This window comes from Podarcis erhardii (assembly GCF_964252035.2).
Source record: "Podarcis erhardii genome assembly, chromosome: 10".
Taxonomy (NCBI): domain Eukaryota; kingdom Metazoa; phylum Chordata; class Lepidosauria; order Squamata; family Lacertidae; genus Podarcis; species Podarcis erhardii.
The window spans coordinates 50690555-50706118 of NC_138500.1; the positions used below are offsets into that span (position 1 = coordinate 50690555).

At 41.9% G+C, this 15564-nt stretch overlaps 1 protein-coding gene across 2 annotated transcripts; it reads right to left on the reverse strand.

The window, feature by feature from the left end:
* Nucleotides 1-673: 673 nt before the first annotated feature.
* On the reverse strand, nucleotides 674-15535 carry IRAK4 (interleukin 1 receptor associated kinase 4). 2 transcript variants are annotated; one of them, XM_081878029.1, is made up of 12 exons: nucleotides 15453-15535; nucleotides 14166-14338; nucleotides 13007-13152; nucleotides 12025-12195; nucleotides 9751-9911; nucleotides 8749-8813; nucleotides 7819-7933; nucleotides 6291-6400; nucleotides 5686-5869; nucleotides 5341-5403; nucleotides 4235-4393; nucleotides 674-4138 (listed from the first exon to the last, which is right to left on the reverse strand). In XM_081878029.1, the coding sequence occupies exons 2-12, from the start codon at nucleotides 14327-14329 to the stop codon at nucleotides 4103-4105; spliced, it is 1374 nt and encodes a 457-aa protein (XP_081734155.1). In that variant the 5' UTR covers nucleotides 14330-14338; nucleotides 15453-15535; the 3' UTR covers nucleotides 674-4102. The 2 variants fall into 2 exon arrangements, with proteins under 2 accessions (XP_081734155.1, XP_081734154.1); XM_081878028.1 differs by having other exon boundaries at nucleotides 674-4393.
* Between the last annotated feature and the right edge of the window lie 29 nt (nucleotides 15536-15564).

The following is a 15564-nucleotide window of genomic DNA, read 5'->3' on the forward strand; positions in this document are numbered from 1 at the left end:
TTTGCATAGTGAATTGCTGCAGATTAAGCAGACATATTTTAACTGCATAACTATTGCTAATCTTTTCCATGGAACAAATGGTGTACAAAGGAGATGATTTGTAACTGAGCGTCCCACATCGAACCCTAATACTTTTGTCTTTTGCAGCCCATGACAAATAGCACATTGTTCTTAGTTCTTATCTTCTCAAGATAAGCAGGCGTTGGCATCCGTGCACCAAGAAAACTGCTGTAGAAGGGTAATTCAAGGAATCTAAGAGGCTGTTTTAGCAGGAGCATGGAGTGCATGAAATGTGACTGCAGTTAACCATTAGGGATACATTATTCTGAAAATAGCCAAGTGTCTTATCACTGGGTTGGGCCAGACTGCAATGGGCAGGGCCAGGTGACTGCACGATATGACAGGGGTCGGGTGAGGGCCTTTCCTCTTTCCTGTCACTGTGACAGTGGAACAAAGAACTGCTTTCCAAGCACAACATTTCAGTGGATCCTGACTACTGAAAAGGATCATCTCTTTGCCCTCGCCCCAAAAATCCACACCAGCGCCACTTCATGCAGGACTTCTGCCAGGTCTAAATGGGCCCAGATTCCCCACTGCTGCGCTACCCCTTGTGACGTGTGTTCTAGGCTAGTCCAGTGATGAAAAAAAACTCACCTTCATCTCTGGCCCCAAATACATTATCATCATTTATTAAACTTGTATACCACCCTTCATCTGTAGATCCCAGGGCAGTGCACAGCACAGAAATACAAGACAAAAATACACAACAAGAATAAGAAAAAAACAAAACAATAGCTCTCCAATCTTCCCTCCCCCAAGCATATTTAAAAGGATAGAGGATGTTAGTTGGCCAAAGACCTGGATAAAAAGGAATGTTTCTGCCTGGCATCTAAAGGTGTATAACAAAGGCAACAGGCAAACCTCCTTGGGGAGATCATTCCACAAACAGGAAGCCACTGCAGAGAAGCCAGTTCTTGTGTTGCCACCCGCTGGACCTTGTGAAGGAGGCACGTGAAGAAGGGCCTCAGAAGATGATCTCAGGGTCCAGGTAGGTTCATATGGAGAGTGTCGTTCCTTGAGGTCTTGCAGTTCTGTTTATGAGGCTTCTGCTCTTCTCTGTGCTGTTTTCCACTGCCCGCATGTATTACCTGGCCGCACAAAGGCACGGTAAGTGCATCATTTCACCCACTGCAATGTTGAGTTTGTGCCCTGTAATTTCTCACCTGATGTATCTTCAGAAGTAGGGTTATAGGCAGACACATCATCATGCTATGATCAATGAGTCGCCAGACCAAAATAAAATCTATAGGAAAGCATGCCAGGGATGAAATTTATTCTACACTGATCAACCCTGAGTGTCTGTTAATTAAATATTAACATACTAGGAGATGGGCAGTGAATATCTTAGAAAATTTTTGCAAAATAATTTATGGAAAAAACTTGCTTTGAAAAACAGATATATGCAGTTAGACTAAAGGACTGAATAAACTGATTTTGATTATAGGTACTTATGTTCATCTTTTAGATGTTATCTTCTGGCTGAATAAATGAATTCTTTCATCACCTACTTTGAATTTATAAAGGCTCTCGAGTCATTGTCTCATGAATATACTGTATCTCAGAGTCATCATATGCATTAAGTAGAAACAAGAACTGAAAAAGAAGATACAACGTCCATTGTGCGTATGGTGTCTTCCATCTTAGAAAAGGGTAGCAGCACAAAATGGCTGTTTGATAGTCCAAGTTGATGTGCCATCATAAGCAGGGTTGATTCTCTAGCACTCTTCAGAAGGCACAATGATGCAGGAAAACAAAAAACGGCAATTCACATACTCTATGGTTATCTTTGTATGCCTATGTGGCTTTATGCTGACAAAAATACAATGGCGGAACAGGTTCAGAGTTTCATGGTTCCCATGAGAACTGCGAAATATACTTCTTGAAAAAGATTGGCTTTGGCTTCATGAGCAAACAGAGCCATTTAGGTCACAGCTAGAGCACATAATTTGGCACGGAGCTTAGCATTTCCTGAATATTAGCATAGCCTTTTCAAAAACATCTTTGAGACCATGAATTCGGTATAGCCTGCACACTTGCAAGCCTGGTAAAAATCCCCGAACCAAAAGCACAGGTATATACAAATCTGGATTGTATCATTGCCACTTCCTCCACTTAACAAGGTTGGCAAAGGCTCAAGCACATTTATGCAGCTGACAAAATGGATTTTTCACCTGGCACAGGATGCCAAGTGTGTTGGACCATGCAGTCCTAGCTCTCTTCTAAACTGTTGCTCTAGGCACCCCCGTTTCACTTGCTTTTACGTGGCTTGAGCTATGCGAATGGCAGCCTCATTAGCTGCTGCTTTTTTCCACAGAACAGCTTAGAGATCTACTTGCTACAGGCAGCTTTTGCTTATTCTGTTTCATCTCACCAAGTTTGCTTTGCTCCCTTTTTAAAAGTCAGACTGCAACTGATAAAAACGGCCTCATTTCTGCATCTGGCACAATTAAAACCATCAGCAATTATTTTTATATACCAGTAGTTTGAAAGTGGGGACGGGGAAGCTACAGTACCATCCCAGCATTGAGCTGTTTGACCATCCCAGCTGTTCATTTTTATTATTATTAGTTGCTTGCATGTGTTAGCTATTATTTCAGAAATCAATTACAGAAGCAGCAAGTATACCCAATTCCTCTTTGATTCCATTTACTTTTGATTAGACACATTGGCAAGTCTGGAAGATGGGCTCCAGCAGCTATAGTTTTCAAGAGGGGGGAAAAATCAAGATTGACAAGTCGGCTGCAGACAACTTTCTTAAGCAGTTTTAGTCAAATAGATCTCAACAGGAAACCAGGAAACTGCTAGCGTGGATTTGCACATAATAATGCAGCTCTTGCACCTTCTTGTTATCGGAGTGTCACACACAGGCTTAGAACAAGGTGGATCATGAAGCTGCTCAGACAGAAACATTTCAGATTTGTAGCAGAGATGCTTAAGGAATATATCAACACCTGGATTTCTGCTAAAAGGAGCCAAACCTACAGTGGTGTTCTCCAAGCTGCAGGCAGGAAGAATTGAGGGCGATAAGTTTGCAAGGACAACAGCATACGCATAAGGTTGTCAGAAAGGTGTCCCTCTTGTACAGTCCAAGATCCATGACAAAGTAACCGGGCCTCAAAATAACATTCCCTTTTTAAAGAAGTCTATGAAATTGTAAGCAACGGCACAGGAAAACAAATGTAAAATTAGCATCTAAGTCCATTTGCCCCCTTATCAGGTGGGCAGCTTTGCAGGCAGGCCCTGGAAAACTGGCCTATCGCAGGCCAGATTGTATCCCTGCCAAATGGACCAATGGCGGTAGGTGTTAATGGGCGTTCCCCTGAGCATGGGACCAACCGACCAATCGTGGCCCTTTGTGCTGTGCTCAGGGGAAGTTTAAATGTCTGGCTGGTGGGGCCTTTCAGCCTTTCTCTTGCCGTGCCAGTCCTTCCACCCACTCTCCCTCAGATTAGGGTTTTTCAGGGATGGTTTGAGCTTGCTATGGACAATATCAGTGGCCTAATTTTCAAAGGCCGGGCAGGAATTTCCCCCACTTAGCTAATTGGCACCCCCATTTGGGTTTTTGCCTACCTCATAGGAAGTGTAACAACTTCCTAAGGCAGATAGGCATTGGGTAAACCTAGTATTCGTTGGAGGGGAGGCTGTAGCCTCTACCTACCCCTCCACAGGTAAGGGTATCCTGTTACAAGGATCCAGGAAGAGTGGCTCCTGTCCAATGCCTAGGCGGGGGTGAGGGTGATACCACTCCTCCAATGGGAACTACTTGGGGGACACCCCAATTTGTCATAGGTCCTACGGCATTCCACACCCCCCCCCGGCTTCACCCTTAGAAACACTCCCAGCGAGTGGGAGTGACGTGCAGTTGCTTATCCCAATGCCTATGGACAAACCTCACATCTGTAACCAATAAAGTTGTGGCCTTATTTGATCCCAAACCAATATCCTGTGTTGCATCTAGTTTTGTACACCTTAGGGAACAGAGTGGTCACAAGGCCTCAGTACGTCAATAGACTTGCTTTTAAGTCACAGCACAGGAGAGACCTTACTCAGCCAGCATGTCTTGCAAGTGTTGTCTGACCTGCAAGGGAAGCAGAAATACAAATTCACACTCGCCAAATGTAAACACACTCTCAAAAGCCATACAAAGGACAAGAGCATAAAAATATCCTGGTACCGTCTTACTATCTGGCCTCCTGTTCTTTTTTTCGTGCAGACACTGGCATGCAACTGAATAAATCTGTTCAATTGATGCAATATTCCAGCTGCTCATCTTTTCATCAACGTAATCTTGAATAGTCTTTTCTTCATCTTCAATTTCCTCTTTGATAGACAGCTGTTTGGAAGCAGAAATAGCGTCAGAGGAAGAGCAGGACTATGAAGGCTGGGCGGGAAGATAAGCCCAAGGAGGAGGAACCATAAAGCCCCTAGCCCTGCCACATTCACACAAGCCAAGACAGAAAGAGAGAGTAGTCACTTTTTATTCCCCACCACTCCATATCAATGGTTCCTTTTTATATACTTCTCCTCCCATCAGTTTGATCTGAATGCTGCCCATACTCTGTAACCAACTCTGGCTTGTTGTCCTGTTGCTTAATCCCTCTCCTGGAAAAAACAAGTGTTTTGCCCTAGTGCAACATGACTTTAGTTAAAGAGATCCCAACGTGTAGTCCTTGGCTCTAGTTGCATGCTCATGCAGACGTTATAGTAAAGGTAAAGGGGCCCCTGACCATTAGGTCCAGTCGTGGCCGACTCTGGGGTTACGGCACTCATCTTGCTTTATTGGCCGAGGGAGCCGGCGTACAGCTTCCGGGTCATGTGGCCAGCATGACTAAGCTGCTTCTGGCAAACCAGAGCAGCACACGGAAACGCCGTTTACCTTCCCGCCAGAGCGCTACCTATTTATCTACTTGCACTTTGATGTGCTTTCGAACTGCTAGGTTGGCAGGAGCAGGGACCGAGCAACGGGAGTTCACCCTGTCACGGGAATTCAAACCGCCGACCTTCTGATCGGCAAGTCCTAGGCTCTGTGGTTTAACCCACAGCGCCACCTGTATCCCACAGACATTGTAGTAACACACTTTAATTACAACAAGACAATGATGGTAGATTCACTGACATTCTAGTCAATGTCAACTCCTGCCAGAATTCTTGTTTTAACCTAAGTCATGGTCTTTTGATGCTGTAGACTCTTCAACAGGCTTGACGCAGCAGCTAACTTTTAGTTTTCTGAAAAATGCAATGTGTATTTATTCTAAACTTATTTCTAGAAGAAGAAATTACCAATAATTGGGGGTCCCGGTTTTCGTCCACAGGAGTAAGTCCAGTTATTATTTCAAGTAACACCTAAAAGAAAGATAATCAGAATACAAGAACAAAAAAAAGTGGAATGCATGTCATGAACTACTATCAGAAACCAGTGCACAGAACCACTCAATGAAAAACCTTGTGTAAGGAAAGCTTTTAAAGAAAGGGTTGTTATGCCTTCCTTCAACAATTGATCCCAAGGCAGCTGATACTCCCTTTGCTGAACCTGCCTATTATCAGACTACTAGCCTTGAACATATTAATAGCACTACTCTCATATATATAAGCTTCCAAATAACTTTTCGGTGTTTTTCCACTCACCACACCAAAGCTGAAGATATCAGATTTCGGGGTTATCTCCCCACGCAAAGCTTCTGGTGCCATGTAGGCTGCTGTTCCCACTATTCTCTCCGTTAGGATAGTGTGAGTCAACCTTACTGAAGCCCTTGCAAGTCCGAAGTCAGACAGTTTTGCCACAAAGTTCTCAGTAAGTAAGATATTTGCACTGAAAAACATAAACCAAAAAAGGGGACTGAATTCTGTTAGGTTCTACAAAACTCCTTCTCAAGGAGATGGTGCTGAAATAATCAAATGAAAAGTAAGGTGGGAGCTGTGTTTTTAGCTAATGCTGCTGGTTTCATTGTTATTCCATGCTTGTAGTTTGTGGGATAAAAGAGAATTATGGCCACATCCAAAACTCTTTTCTCTACTAAACAATCACACACCCAGCAACAATTATCTTTACACTGTAGCCTTCTTCTATTCAGTGTCAAGAAAAACGTAGAACATAAATATTGCCCTGTCCGCAAATCACCATAAATGTATTTGTGTTTTTTTAAAATTTAAAAAGCATGTTTGAAGAATACTGACAAAACAAAGATGGAACTATCTGTCCTTAGTGCAATAATTAGTTTTTTAGATTTTACCTTTTAACATCCCGGTGAATGTGGTTATTTTCATGTAAAAAACAGATTCCATTGGATGCCCCATAAGCAATCTTACATCTTGTTTCCCAAGGAATTGGTGCCGTGTTATCCTTAAAAACAAGTGGAGAGTGGAAGTGAATCAATATTTCTAGGCAGAGAGGCCTAGAATATTGAAGTGTTGAAGCAATGATTCTTCAGCTTCACTGGACTGGTCATGTTATGTTATGTGGATTATCGCCTTCCAAAGCAACTACTCTATTCTGAACTTAAAAATGGCAAGCTTAATGCTGGTGGTCAACAAAAGAGGTTCAAAGACTCTCTCAAGGCAAATCTTTAAAAATGTAGTATAAACACCAACAATTGGGAAATGCTGGCCTACAAGTGCTCCAATTGGAGAACAGCCTTTACCAAAGGTGACATGGGTTTTGAAGACATTCAAACTCAGGCTGAAAGGGAGAAACGTGCTACGAGGAAGGCACATTGGGCAAACCCTCACCGCAAAATGACTCCCACCCAGAAACCTATGTCCCCATTGTGGAAGGACATGTGGATCCAGAATTGCCTTTCACAGTCACTTACAGACTCACTGTTAAGACTGTGTTCATGGAAGGCAATCTTACTCTGCTATGAGTGATCGACAAAGAAGGAGAATATCACATTCATCTCCAGGGCCTTTGCATTCATCTATCACATGAAAGAGCTCCCATGCCCCTCTCTCTCATCCTTGTTCAGTATTGCTAGAAGGAAATTGGACGCTTTCAAGGTTTGTGTTAAATTAACTAGAATTGTGACTAGACTAGTTAGCACTATGGTTCACTGAGCCATGGCTTTGGTCAACAAACCATGGTTTGAATTAACCAGAGCTCTCCTTAGTTTGGGCACAACCATAAATTCTGGGTTAGTTTAAAACAGGAAGTCAAAGCTTCTGACCTGCTCGCTATGGCCATCTCAGATGAAAAGGAGGTGCATAAGCCCAAGCAGGCTCATTCGCATAACCCTGAACCCAATGCAGTATAAAACTATCCAAACCAGACCAAAACACAGAAGTTTTCCTCTTTAAAACTAACACCATAGCCTTCTTAAGAAAATGAAGCTGATCGCCCCTCAAAATGGAATAAAATTGTGCCAGAGTAAACAATGAAAAGATCGATTGACATCATACCAGTGATATACACAGTGATAAGAGGAAAACCAATCAATGCCACCTAATAATATTTGCCTGATGTTCTTGTTTCAAGTAACCAGCTTTGCAAAATGTGAAATATCATGTGCTCCAGTTTATACTGTCTACAAAGCTTCTGTCTACAAAGGCTGCCCTTGCCACTGTATTAAAAGGTAGCTCTGTACACACATATCTTTGCACATTCAGAGCTATCCTACATCACAATCAATAGGAGAGGCCTGCAAGGAAAAGAGGTCCTTGTGATCAGACACTTCACATCTACAATAGATTCCAGATATTTCAGTTTTCCCCTCTCAGTTTAGCAGTTTCAAAGAGGCATCGACAATAAGCAAGTATTTCACTTACCAGGCAAGCTAGTCTGTCGAGCAATGAGCCATTAGGCATATAATCATAAACTAGGCAAGGCTGATCAGAGTCATTTGAGAATCCAAGCAATTCCACTAGGTTCTCATGCTGACATCTGTGACAAAAACAAACAAACGGCCTTGTTAGTCTGGGTTTTTCGTATTTACTGTTCTGAAAGGTTAGGAATTAGAGGGCTCCAATGAACCTAGATATAATCTTGATCAATGATCTCAGTAACACAAACTACATAAGTTTATTTGATGCCAATAGTTTGCTTTCATGCACAATTCAGTGGTAAAGCACACGCATGCAAAAGCTTCTGGGTTTGATCCTTGGAATTTCCATGCAGGGATGGGAAAAATTCCTTTCCAAAATCCTGGAGGGCCACGGCCAAGCAGTGCTCAAAATAGGGAGGATCAAAGTGCACAAGGTGCTATGCACATCTTTAACCCCAGCATGCATTATTCTTTTTCTGTAAAATAAGCAGTCGGAACTGGGGAATGGTGGGGAGCTGGATCTTGTGCTAAGATTTTGGTTGTGGTTGTATAAAGGGACCCCTGACCATTAGGTCCAGTCATGTCCGACTCTGGGGTTGTGGCGCTCATCTCGCTTTATTGGCCAAGGGAGCCGGCGTACAGCTTCTGGGTCATGTGGCCAGCATGACTAAGCTGCTTTGGCGAACCAGAGCAGCACACGGAAACGCTGTTTACCTTCTCGCCGGAGTGGTACCTATTTATCTACTTGCATTTTGACGTGCTTTCGAACTGCTAGGTTGGCAGGAGCAGGGACCGAGCAACGGGAGTTCACCCTGTCATGGAGATTTGAATCGCCGACCTTATGATCAGCAAGTCCTAGGCTCTGTGGTTTAACCCACAGCGCCACCCGCATCCCAGTGGTTGTATAGAGGGGGGGAAACTGCTCACGACTTACTCTGCCATAATGCTGATTTCTTGTTCGAACTGCTTTTTCAGGTCTTCGATACTTACATCGGTCACCTATAATGACATTTAAAATAAATAAATTAATGGGACACTCAGAAGCTGAAGGGAGGGAGGTTAATGGGAAGCAGACCGGTTCCAGGCAACCACATAATGAAAGGTTTGTATTTAACAGTAGCAAATAGGGTGGCTTCCAGAGTCAGGCCCTCAAGGTTTTCTGTATTTTCCAGGTATTGCTCAGAGATATTCAATGATGTGCATCAACAGAAACACAGCAGTAGGGAAAGCTAGCTCTGAGATTTTGAAACCCAATTGCAAGTGAACTCATTAGCATCTTTGGTAACAAGCAGCCTAGAAGCTAACTGACCGGTGGGACAATTCCACAAGCAAGGAGCCACAATGGGGGGGGGGGGAATACACAAGCAATCTCCCTACCCTCAAGGATCTAGAGTTTGCTGGAAGCTGTTCCACCATCACTTTTATGCAATATTTATATATTATTATATTTCTATTTCACACCTTCCTCCGAAATGAACCCAGGGCACCAAGGGGCCAAAAAAGAAAAGAAAAATACTCTAGGGTGCAAGGGATAACAACAAGTTTACCCAAAGGGGCATGTTTAGACTGCATATGAGTAAGCCCCACTGAATTCAATAGGGCTTGCTTGTGAGCAGGATTTCACAGTAAAATATTATTCTTTATCGGATTTATTACAAAAATGCATAATATTAGAAGCCCCAAAATTTGAAATACTTCCTCTGCTCTGCTCTTAAATGTTATATGATAGATGTGTGTCCATTCTGGCTGTCACTTGTGGCATACCATTTCCCCAAACTATAGGTTGGTACAACTGGTCATTTTCATGCCTCAACTTTGCTTACACTTTGAGAGACGGGGGGGGGGGGGGGGGAGAGAGAGAGGGAGAGAGAGAGAGAGAGAGAGAGAAGATAATTCCCGGTGCAAATGATGATATACATAGTAACAGGAAACCTACAGAAGTAAGTTTTTTCACTGCCACTGTTCTGCCATTAATGCATCCTTTGTACACCACTCCAAAACCTCCTTCGCCAATCTTGTTGCCACCAGCCGACACAGTTCGATCATCAAAGTTATTTGTAAGACTTTTCAGTTTAGCAAACGAAAAGCTCTGCAATACTGAAAGAGAAGAAGAGTGAGTGGAGACCTCAAATTCAATTTTTTATGGGGGTGGGGACCCAGCAAGGTTTTTTATTTAAAAAAAAAATCAAATCCCAGCACTACAAATCTTGCCATAATTTATTTACCTTACAGAGATTTGCCTTTCCTTTTCAGGAGATGCCAGCAAAAGGTGGAGAGAAAGCAAGATGAAGATCAGTTAGCTATTCTTATGCAAGGCTAGATAAGTCAAAGGAGAGCAATCTGTGACTCAGGGCTTTATGAAACGCTCAGCCTGGTTTCATGCAGGTAGGAACAAGGGAGAAATATGGGGCAAAGAAAGTAGCAGAGAGACCACAGGTGCCCCACTTGCTATCAGCCTGCAGCCCCAAACAGAATAGCCGCAGGGATATGTGCTCCTCAATAGAAAAACAGTTTTCCACCCCTGAAAAAGTTTGCAACTTTCTAGCTACAAGCAGTGACCAGGGTTTTCTGGAAGTTTTTTTTTTTTAAAAAATCAGAAACTCTTCTGCTCACTTGGAACAATTTCTGATGCCCCAGAGAGTGATCTAGTTTAATGTGTTTATTTTCCTTGTATTTAGTAAACAAAAGATAAACACCTGAAAACCGCCATGCTTGCCAAATACTGAATTTGCAACTCGCTTCTGCTTGCTGCTTCTAATTTGCTTCTGAAACAAAAACTTTCCATGGGGGGGGGAGGGGGGAGCGATTTGCCACCCAACCTCACTGGCCATGAGTAAAGATATCTTTAAGCAAATAGGCTGGTTAGCAAAGGAAGGTGGGGAAAAAACATCCCAACATTTTATTTCAGAACGGAAATTTGGCATATTTTGACAGCAGGTTGCTTAAAACAATGCTATAGTAGTTGTTGTAACGTTAAGATCCAGGAGGTAAAGAGACCACTTGCCCCTGCCCCCTGAAACTGCCTAGGAGGCAATTATCTTGAGTTAACAACTCTGGATTTATATAACCTGCCTAGTCTGTTAGGGTTGCCATATTTACTTACTTCACCAAACCTTTTGTTTGGTTTATATAGGCCACCATAAAACGTTCATACATAAAATTTTATATACAAAAACAGCCATGTAAAATATGCAATAACGAGGATTTTCATTGGAGTTTCTTTCTGCTAAATAGTGCCATTCACCACTCTAAGAAATACTATTGACAAAAACTCAGCCACCCTTGCAGTTACTTCCGGGTTAACATCAGACAGATAGAATCTGATATTTTCATTGTCCTGTGATATTAAGTCTACCCAAAAAGGGGGATGGCATGTGTTTGCATAGCTGGTTGTACAATGGACAGTAGTAAAGAATGTTCTACAGTTTCTGGCACATTCAAAGAACTTCCACAATGTCTGTTGTTTCTGGGGATGTTTAAATATCTATCCTTGACAAAAGATGAGGAAAAAACATTCAGTCGGGCTAACAAAGTCCCTGCGTGGGACTGGAATTATTAATTTTGAAATATAAATGACCCTGATATCTGTTGTATTTTAACCATAGAACTTGGGGGAGCAAATTTTATTTACAGCTAACTTGTTGTTTTATTCTTCAATGTCCCTTAATCTGGTTTAAATATTGGTTGCAATATTTCAAAAAGTGAAAATCTGCACACAAAAGTTGCTGTGCTTTATTTTGAAGGGTTTTTTGGAGCTATTTTTAAGGAAATTCACCAAAATCTACATTTCCGACATGGGTTGCCATACACCCGGATTTTCCTGAACATTCCAGTGACTTCTGCTAGGACACTGTTTCCGGCCAAATCCCGGCTATGTTGGGGAAATTCTGGTCATATGGCAACCCTAATCTCCACCTCAGATTTGCATGTGGTTGATATTCCGTCCCCTAATATCATGTTCAGGGATGTGGGTGGCACTGTGGGTTAAAACACAGAGCCTAGGACTTGCCGATCAGAAGGTCGGCGGTTCGAATCCCTGCAACGGGGTGAGCTACCATTGCTCGGTCCCTGCTCCTGCCAGCCTAGCAGTTCGAAAGCACATCAAGTGCAAGTAGATAAATAGGTACCACTCTTTAATATCATGTTCTACAATACATAATGGACTGGACTGAAAGACAGGAGGGGAGTGATAGAAGGAATAATTGTCTACCTGAATCATTAGGAGGCAAGCAACTCTCTTTTGTACTTGGGCTGCAAGAAACTGAAGTTAGGCACCCTTTATCTGGAACCAATACAGGTGCCACTTGATTTTCTTTTTCATTCAGACACGTAGTTTCTTGTAAAGATAAGGGCACTGTAGTGTCTGTTGTCCTCATGGAATCTGCCATAAAATACAAAACAGTCAAAACAGGTTTTAGGTGGGAAACAGGTTGCTGAAAGCTGTTCTGTACCAACAAACAGAACAGTCATAGCTTAATAGTGCACTGGACTCTATCTTCACAATGTCTTAAGGGTGCATCTAATCACACTTTGGGGCATAGAGACATTACCAAAAACAACACAGAATCCAATTTCTGTATCAGTTTTGTACCAATTAGGAGGGCAATACACAATGTGCCAGCTTCACCTGCAGCAATAATGTTGTGCATCAATATAAAGTGCCTTCCCTTGTGGTGGTTGCTCGTGTGAAACAATCTAGGGTTATGCTAATATGTAAAAAGTTGCAATATTCTAGAAAAACCTTGCATTTCGGGAGTACAAGGAGACCAAGTTTTGTGGCATGATTCAACGTATTTTAGAAGGCCTTTCAGGGCCAAGTCATCACAACGTAGCTTGCATGATATAAATACGTGGAATATACGTTTGTCAGGTTTTAAACATGAGTTTTCTGGTGGTGCTACATATCCATAGCTCCAACTCTGTTTCTGGTGTGGCTACAGGCCTACTTGGATTTCTACCATAGTTCCTCCTGACCATTGCTCTAACACGAGTTGATGATCCTTTTCAGAAAAAAGAAGTGCTTTATACGTCTTTCTCAGCTATTAACCAAATTAAGGATTTCACAAATAGCTACATGAAAAGATGCTCACCTGAAAAGATAATTATTAAAAGCCACCATCTAAAAGAAATAAGAACACCACCATAACTCCCCTTTGAATGTGTGCCAGAGACACCATGAAGACCAAAATTACCTGGAAGCAAAAGTTTGGCTGGTGCGAAGAAGTGATTCCTGATTAGCAAGTCTACTAGATCACTAACAGTGCAATTTTGTGTCCCCCAGTCAAAAAGCAATTCACAAGTGGGGCTCTTTCCTACTTGTTTTAATGCTTCAAAACGCCTTTAAAAAAAAAAGAAGAAAAATCAAATTAATTTTGAAAAAAAGATTGCAAAAAAAAAAAGATACACAGAATATAATTTTTAGCCACAAAGTTCAAAAGCTAATATGTCAACAGCAATGTTGCTTGCATAATATATTCCACTTCAAATATGGCTTTGGTGCAAGCTTATGATAGATAGCTGGATAGCTCAGTTGATAGAGCATCCAGCTTTTAATGCATTAATGTGTCTAACATCCAAAATGATGTCTGACAGTATATGGGATGAACAGGGCCACCACATTAAGAACTCAGCTGTGACTGCAACGAAAACCTCTAACTACAGTGAGGGTGCCGCCCTTAAAAGATGATGGTTACATGCTCAATCAAGTAAGCTGTCAAAGTTATTGGGTTAAAGCTATACAAATAACATATACCAAGTATCAGTTTAAGAAGTGATGCAATGATGATGCTAAATTGTAGCAAAAGATATATGAAACAAAGAATGCAAAAACTTGATGGGAAATATTCCAACAGCAGCTAGAATTGTTATTCTTCAATGCCAGAAGCATCTATCAATCTTAACTACCAGAGAATGGTTCCTTAAAGTATTAGATATTGTATACATGGACAGATTAATATAGTTGTTTTCTGTAGCTATATTTATCTGTCTTTATTTGGCATACCTAATATTTTTTTAAGGAGTTGGAACAAGCTACACAAATGGAGCTTTCCCTCCCTAAAATGGCCCTCTTGGTAGACACTTGAATCAATTTCTGGTGGGTTAGAAAATCTAAATATGTCAACAGCGAAGTGTGCAATATCACATATTAAAACTTTCTATGTCAAAAGACAACAGCCATACATCACATAACTTGTAGAGAACTTGTAGAGTTGGAAGGAACCTCAGGGATCATCTAGTCCAACCCCCTGCAATGCAGGAATCTCAATACACGGTCCCCCATCCAACCCTCCTTAGCATTGCAAGATAAGGATAAAAAAGCACACACACACACCCTTGTCACCAGTACACTACCTTATGTGCAATTGGCTGTATATGTTTGCGCCAGAGGGATCTTTTATATCTGCTGCCAATTTTTTCCATCCATCCTGCGGATCAATAAAATCAGCCAGTTGCCTCATCATGCCGTAGCCAAGGCAGCGCACACACATTGAAGGCGTTATAGGGCAGTCGCTCATCTCCGATTCCTAACAAATGTGAAAGAGATTGCTTTCAAATACGACTTATTTGAAGATGTAAAGCTGGCAGCATGGTAGAGTCTTCATGGGGGTTAAAAACCCACCTGTCATATTTGTGTCCAACTTCGGTGGGCACCTATGACAATGAAATCACACTCTTTTCCCTCTCAGCTACCTTTTAAAAAAGACTCACAAAACTACCATTTTCAGCACTCTTAAATTACAGTTCCTGGGATTCTTTTGTGGGAAAGTGACATGCTTTCCTTTGGCATTTCCCAAAGTTGGGGTTCTCCAGCTGTTGTTTCCCCCCAGACTGCAATTCCCATCATCCCTGACCACTGGTCTTGCTAGCTAGGGATGATGGGAGTTGTAGTCCAGAAACAGCTGGAGGCCCACGTTTTGGAGACACCGCTTTAGATGTGCACATATCCATAATAAACTAGCCTGTGGAAGTGTGCAATTGGGGCAGAGGTGGTAGAATGCAGGCATTACCAAATTGTGGTGCATTATGAGAAAATATTTCCTGTGCGCAAGTTGTGAAGGGAGGACAGAACGAAGAAGGTTCCTATTTTTATTTTATGTTTCCGGATCAGTGTTTTTAGGTGGGAGTTCGTAGCTGGCAGAGACCCAAACAGTGGTAGTTACCCTGCATTGCACCTGACTCAAATAAACCCAGCACATAAAAACAACAGAGACTTTAAAAAAGACTGGGAACCGTATTTGATGTATATACAGAAACACTGTAAAGTAGTAGACTCGCTTGCAGGGTTTGACTAAACACTTACAATTAAGAAAACAAGTATAAAGGTTAAGAGGTAACAATTGGGTAAACAAGAAAATGTAGGATGTTATTTGGAAAATAAGGTATAAAAATGATATAAATGCAATAATAAACGATTACAAATTAAGGTAGAATAAAATAAGCAGAAGGAGGAAGTTGAGGGAAGTCGGGGGGGGGTAGCGAGGGATTTGTTTTTTTCTCTCTTTTTTTTCTGTGATAAGGATGATTGTATTGAATATTAAAATGTAAAACTCAATAAAAACTATTTAAAAAAATAAAAAACAAGCCCAGCATCGCTTCAGAAGAAAGAAAGAGAAGAGCGAGAAACAAGCTAGCTCTCACCCGCCGAGCGAGGACTCTCCTTCTGAGCCCAGAGATGCAGACACGCTCCTTCACTCGCCCCGCCCATCGACGTCACCCGGGAACTTCCACCGCTCCCGCTTCCTTTGAAGCA

Coding starts and splice junctions, on each gene's coding strand:
- IRAK4 (XM_081878028.1), bottom strand. CDS start 14,329: ATGAGCGACTGCCCTATAACGCCTTCAATGTGTGTGCGCTGCCTTGGC. Junction 13,153..14,165: donor TACAGCCAATTGCACATAAG/GTAGTGTACTGG, acceptor TTTTTTTTAAAG/GCGTTTTGAAGCATTAAAAC. Junction 5,870..6,290: donor ATTCACCGGGATGTTAAAAG/GTAAAATCTAAA, acceptor TATGTTTTTCAG/TGCAAATATCTTACTTACTG.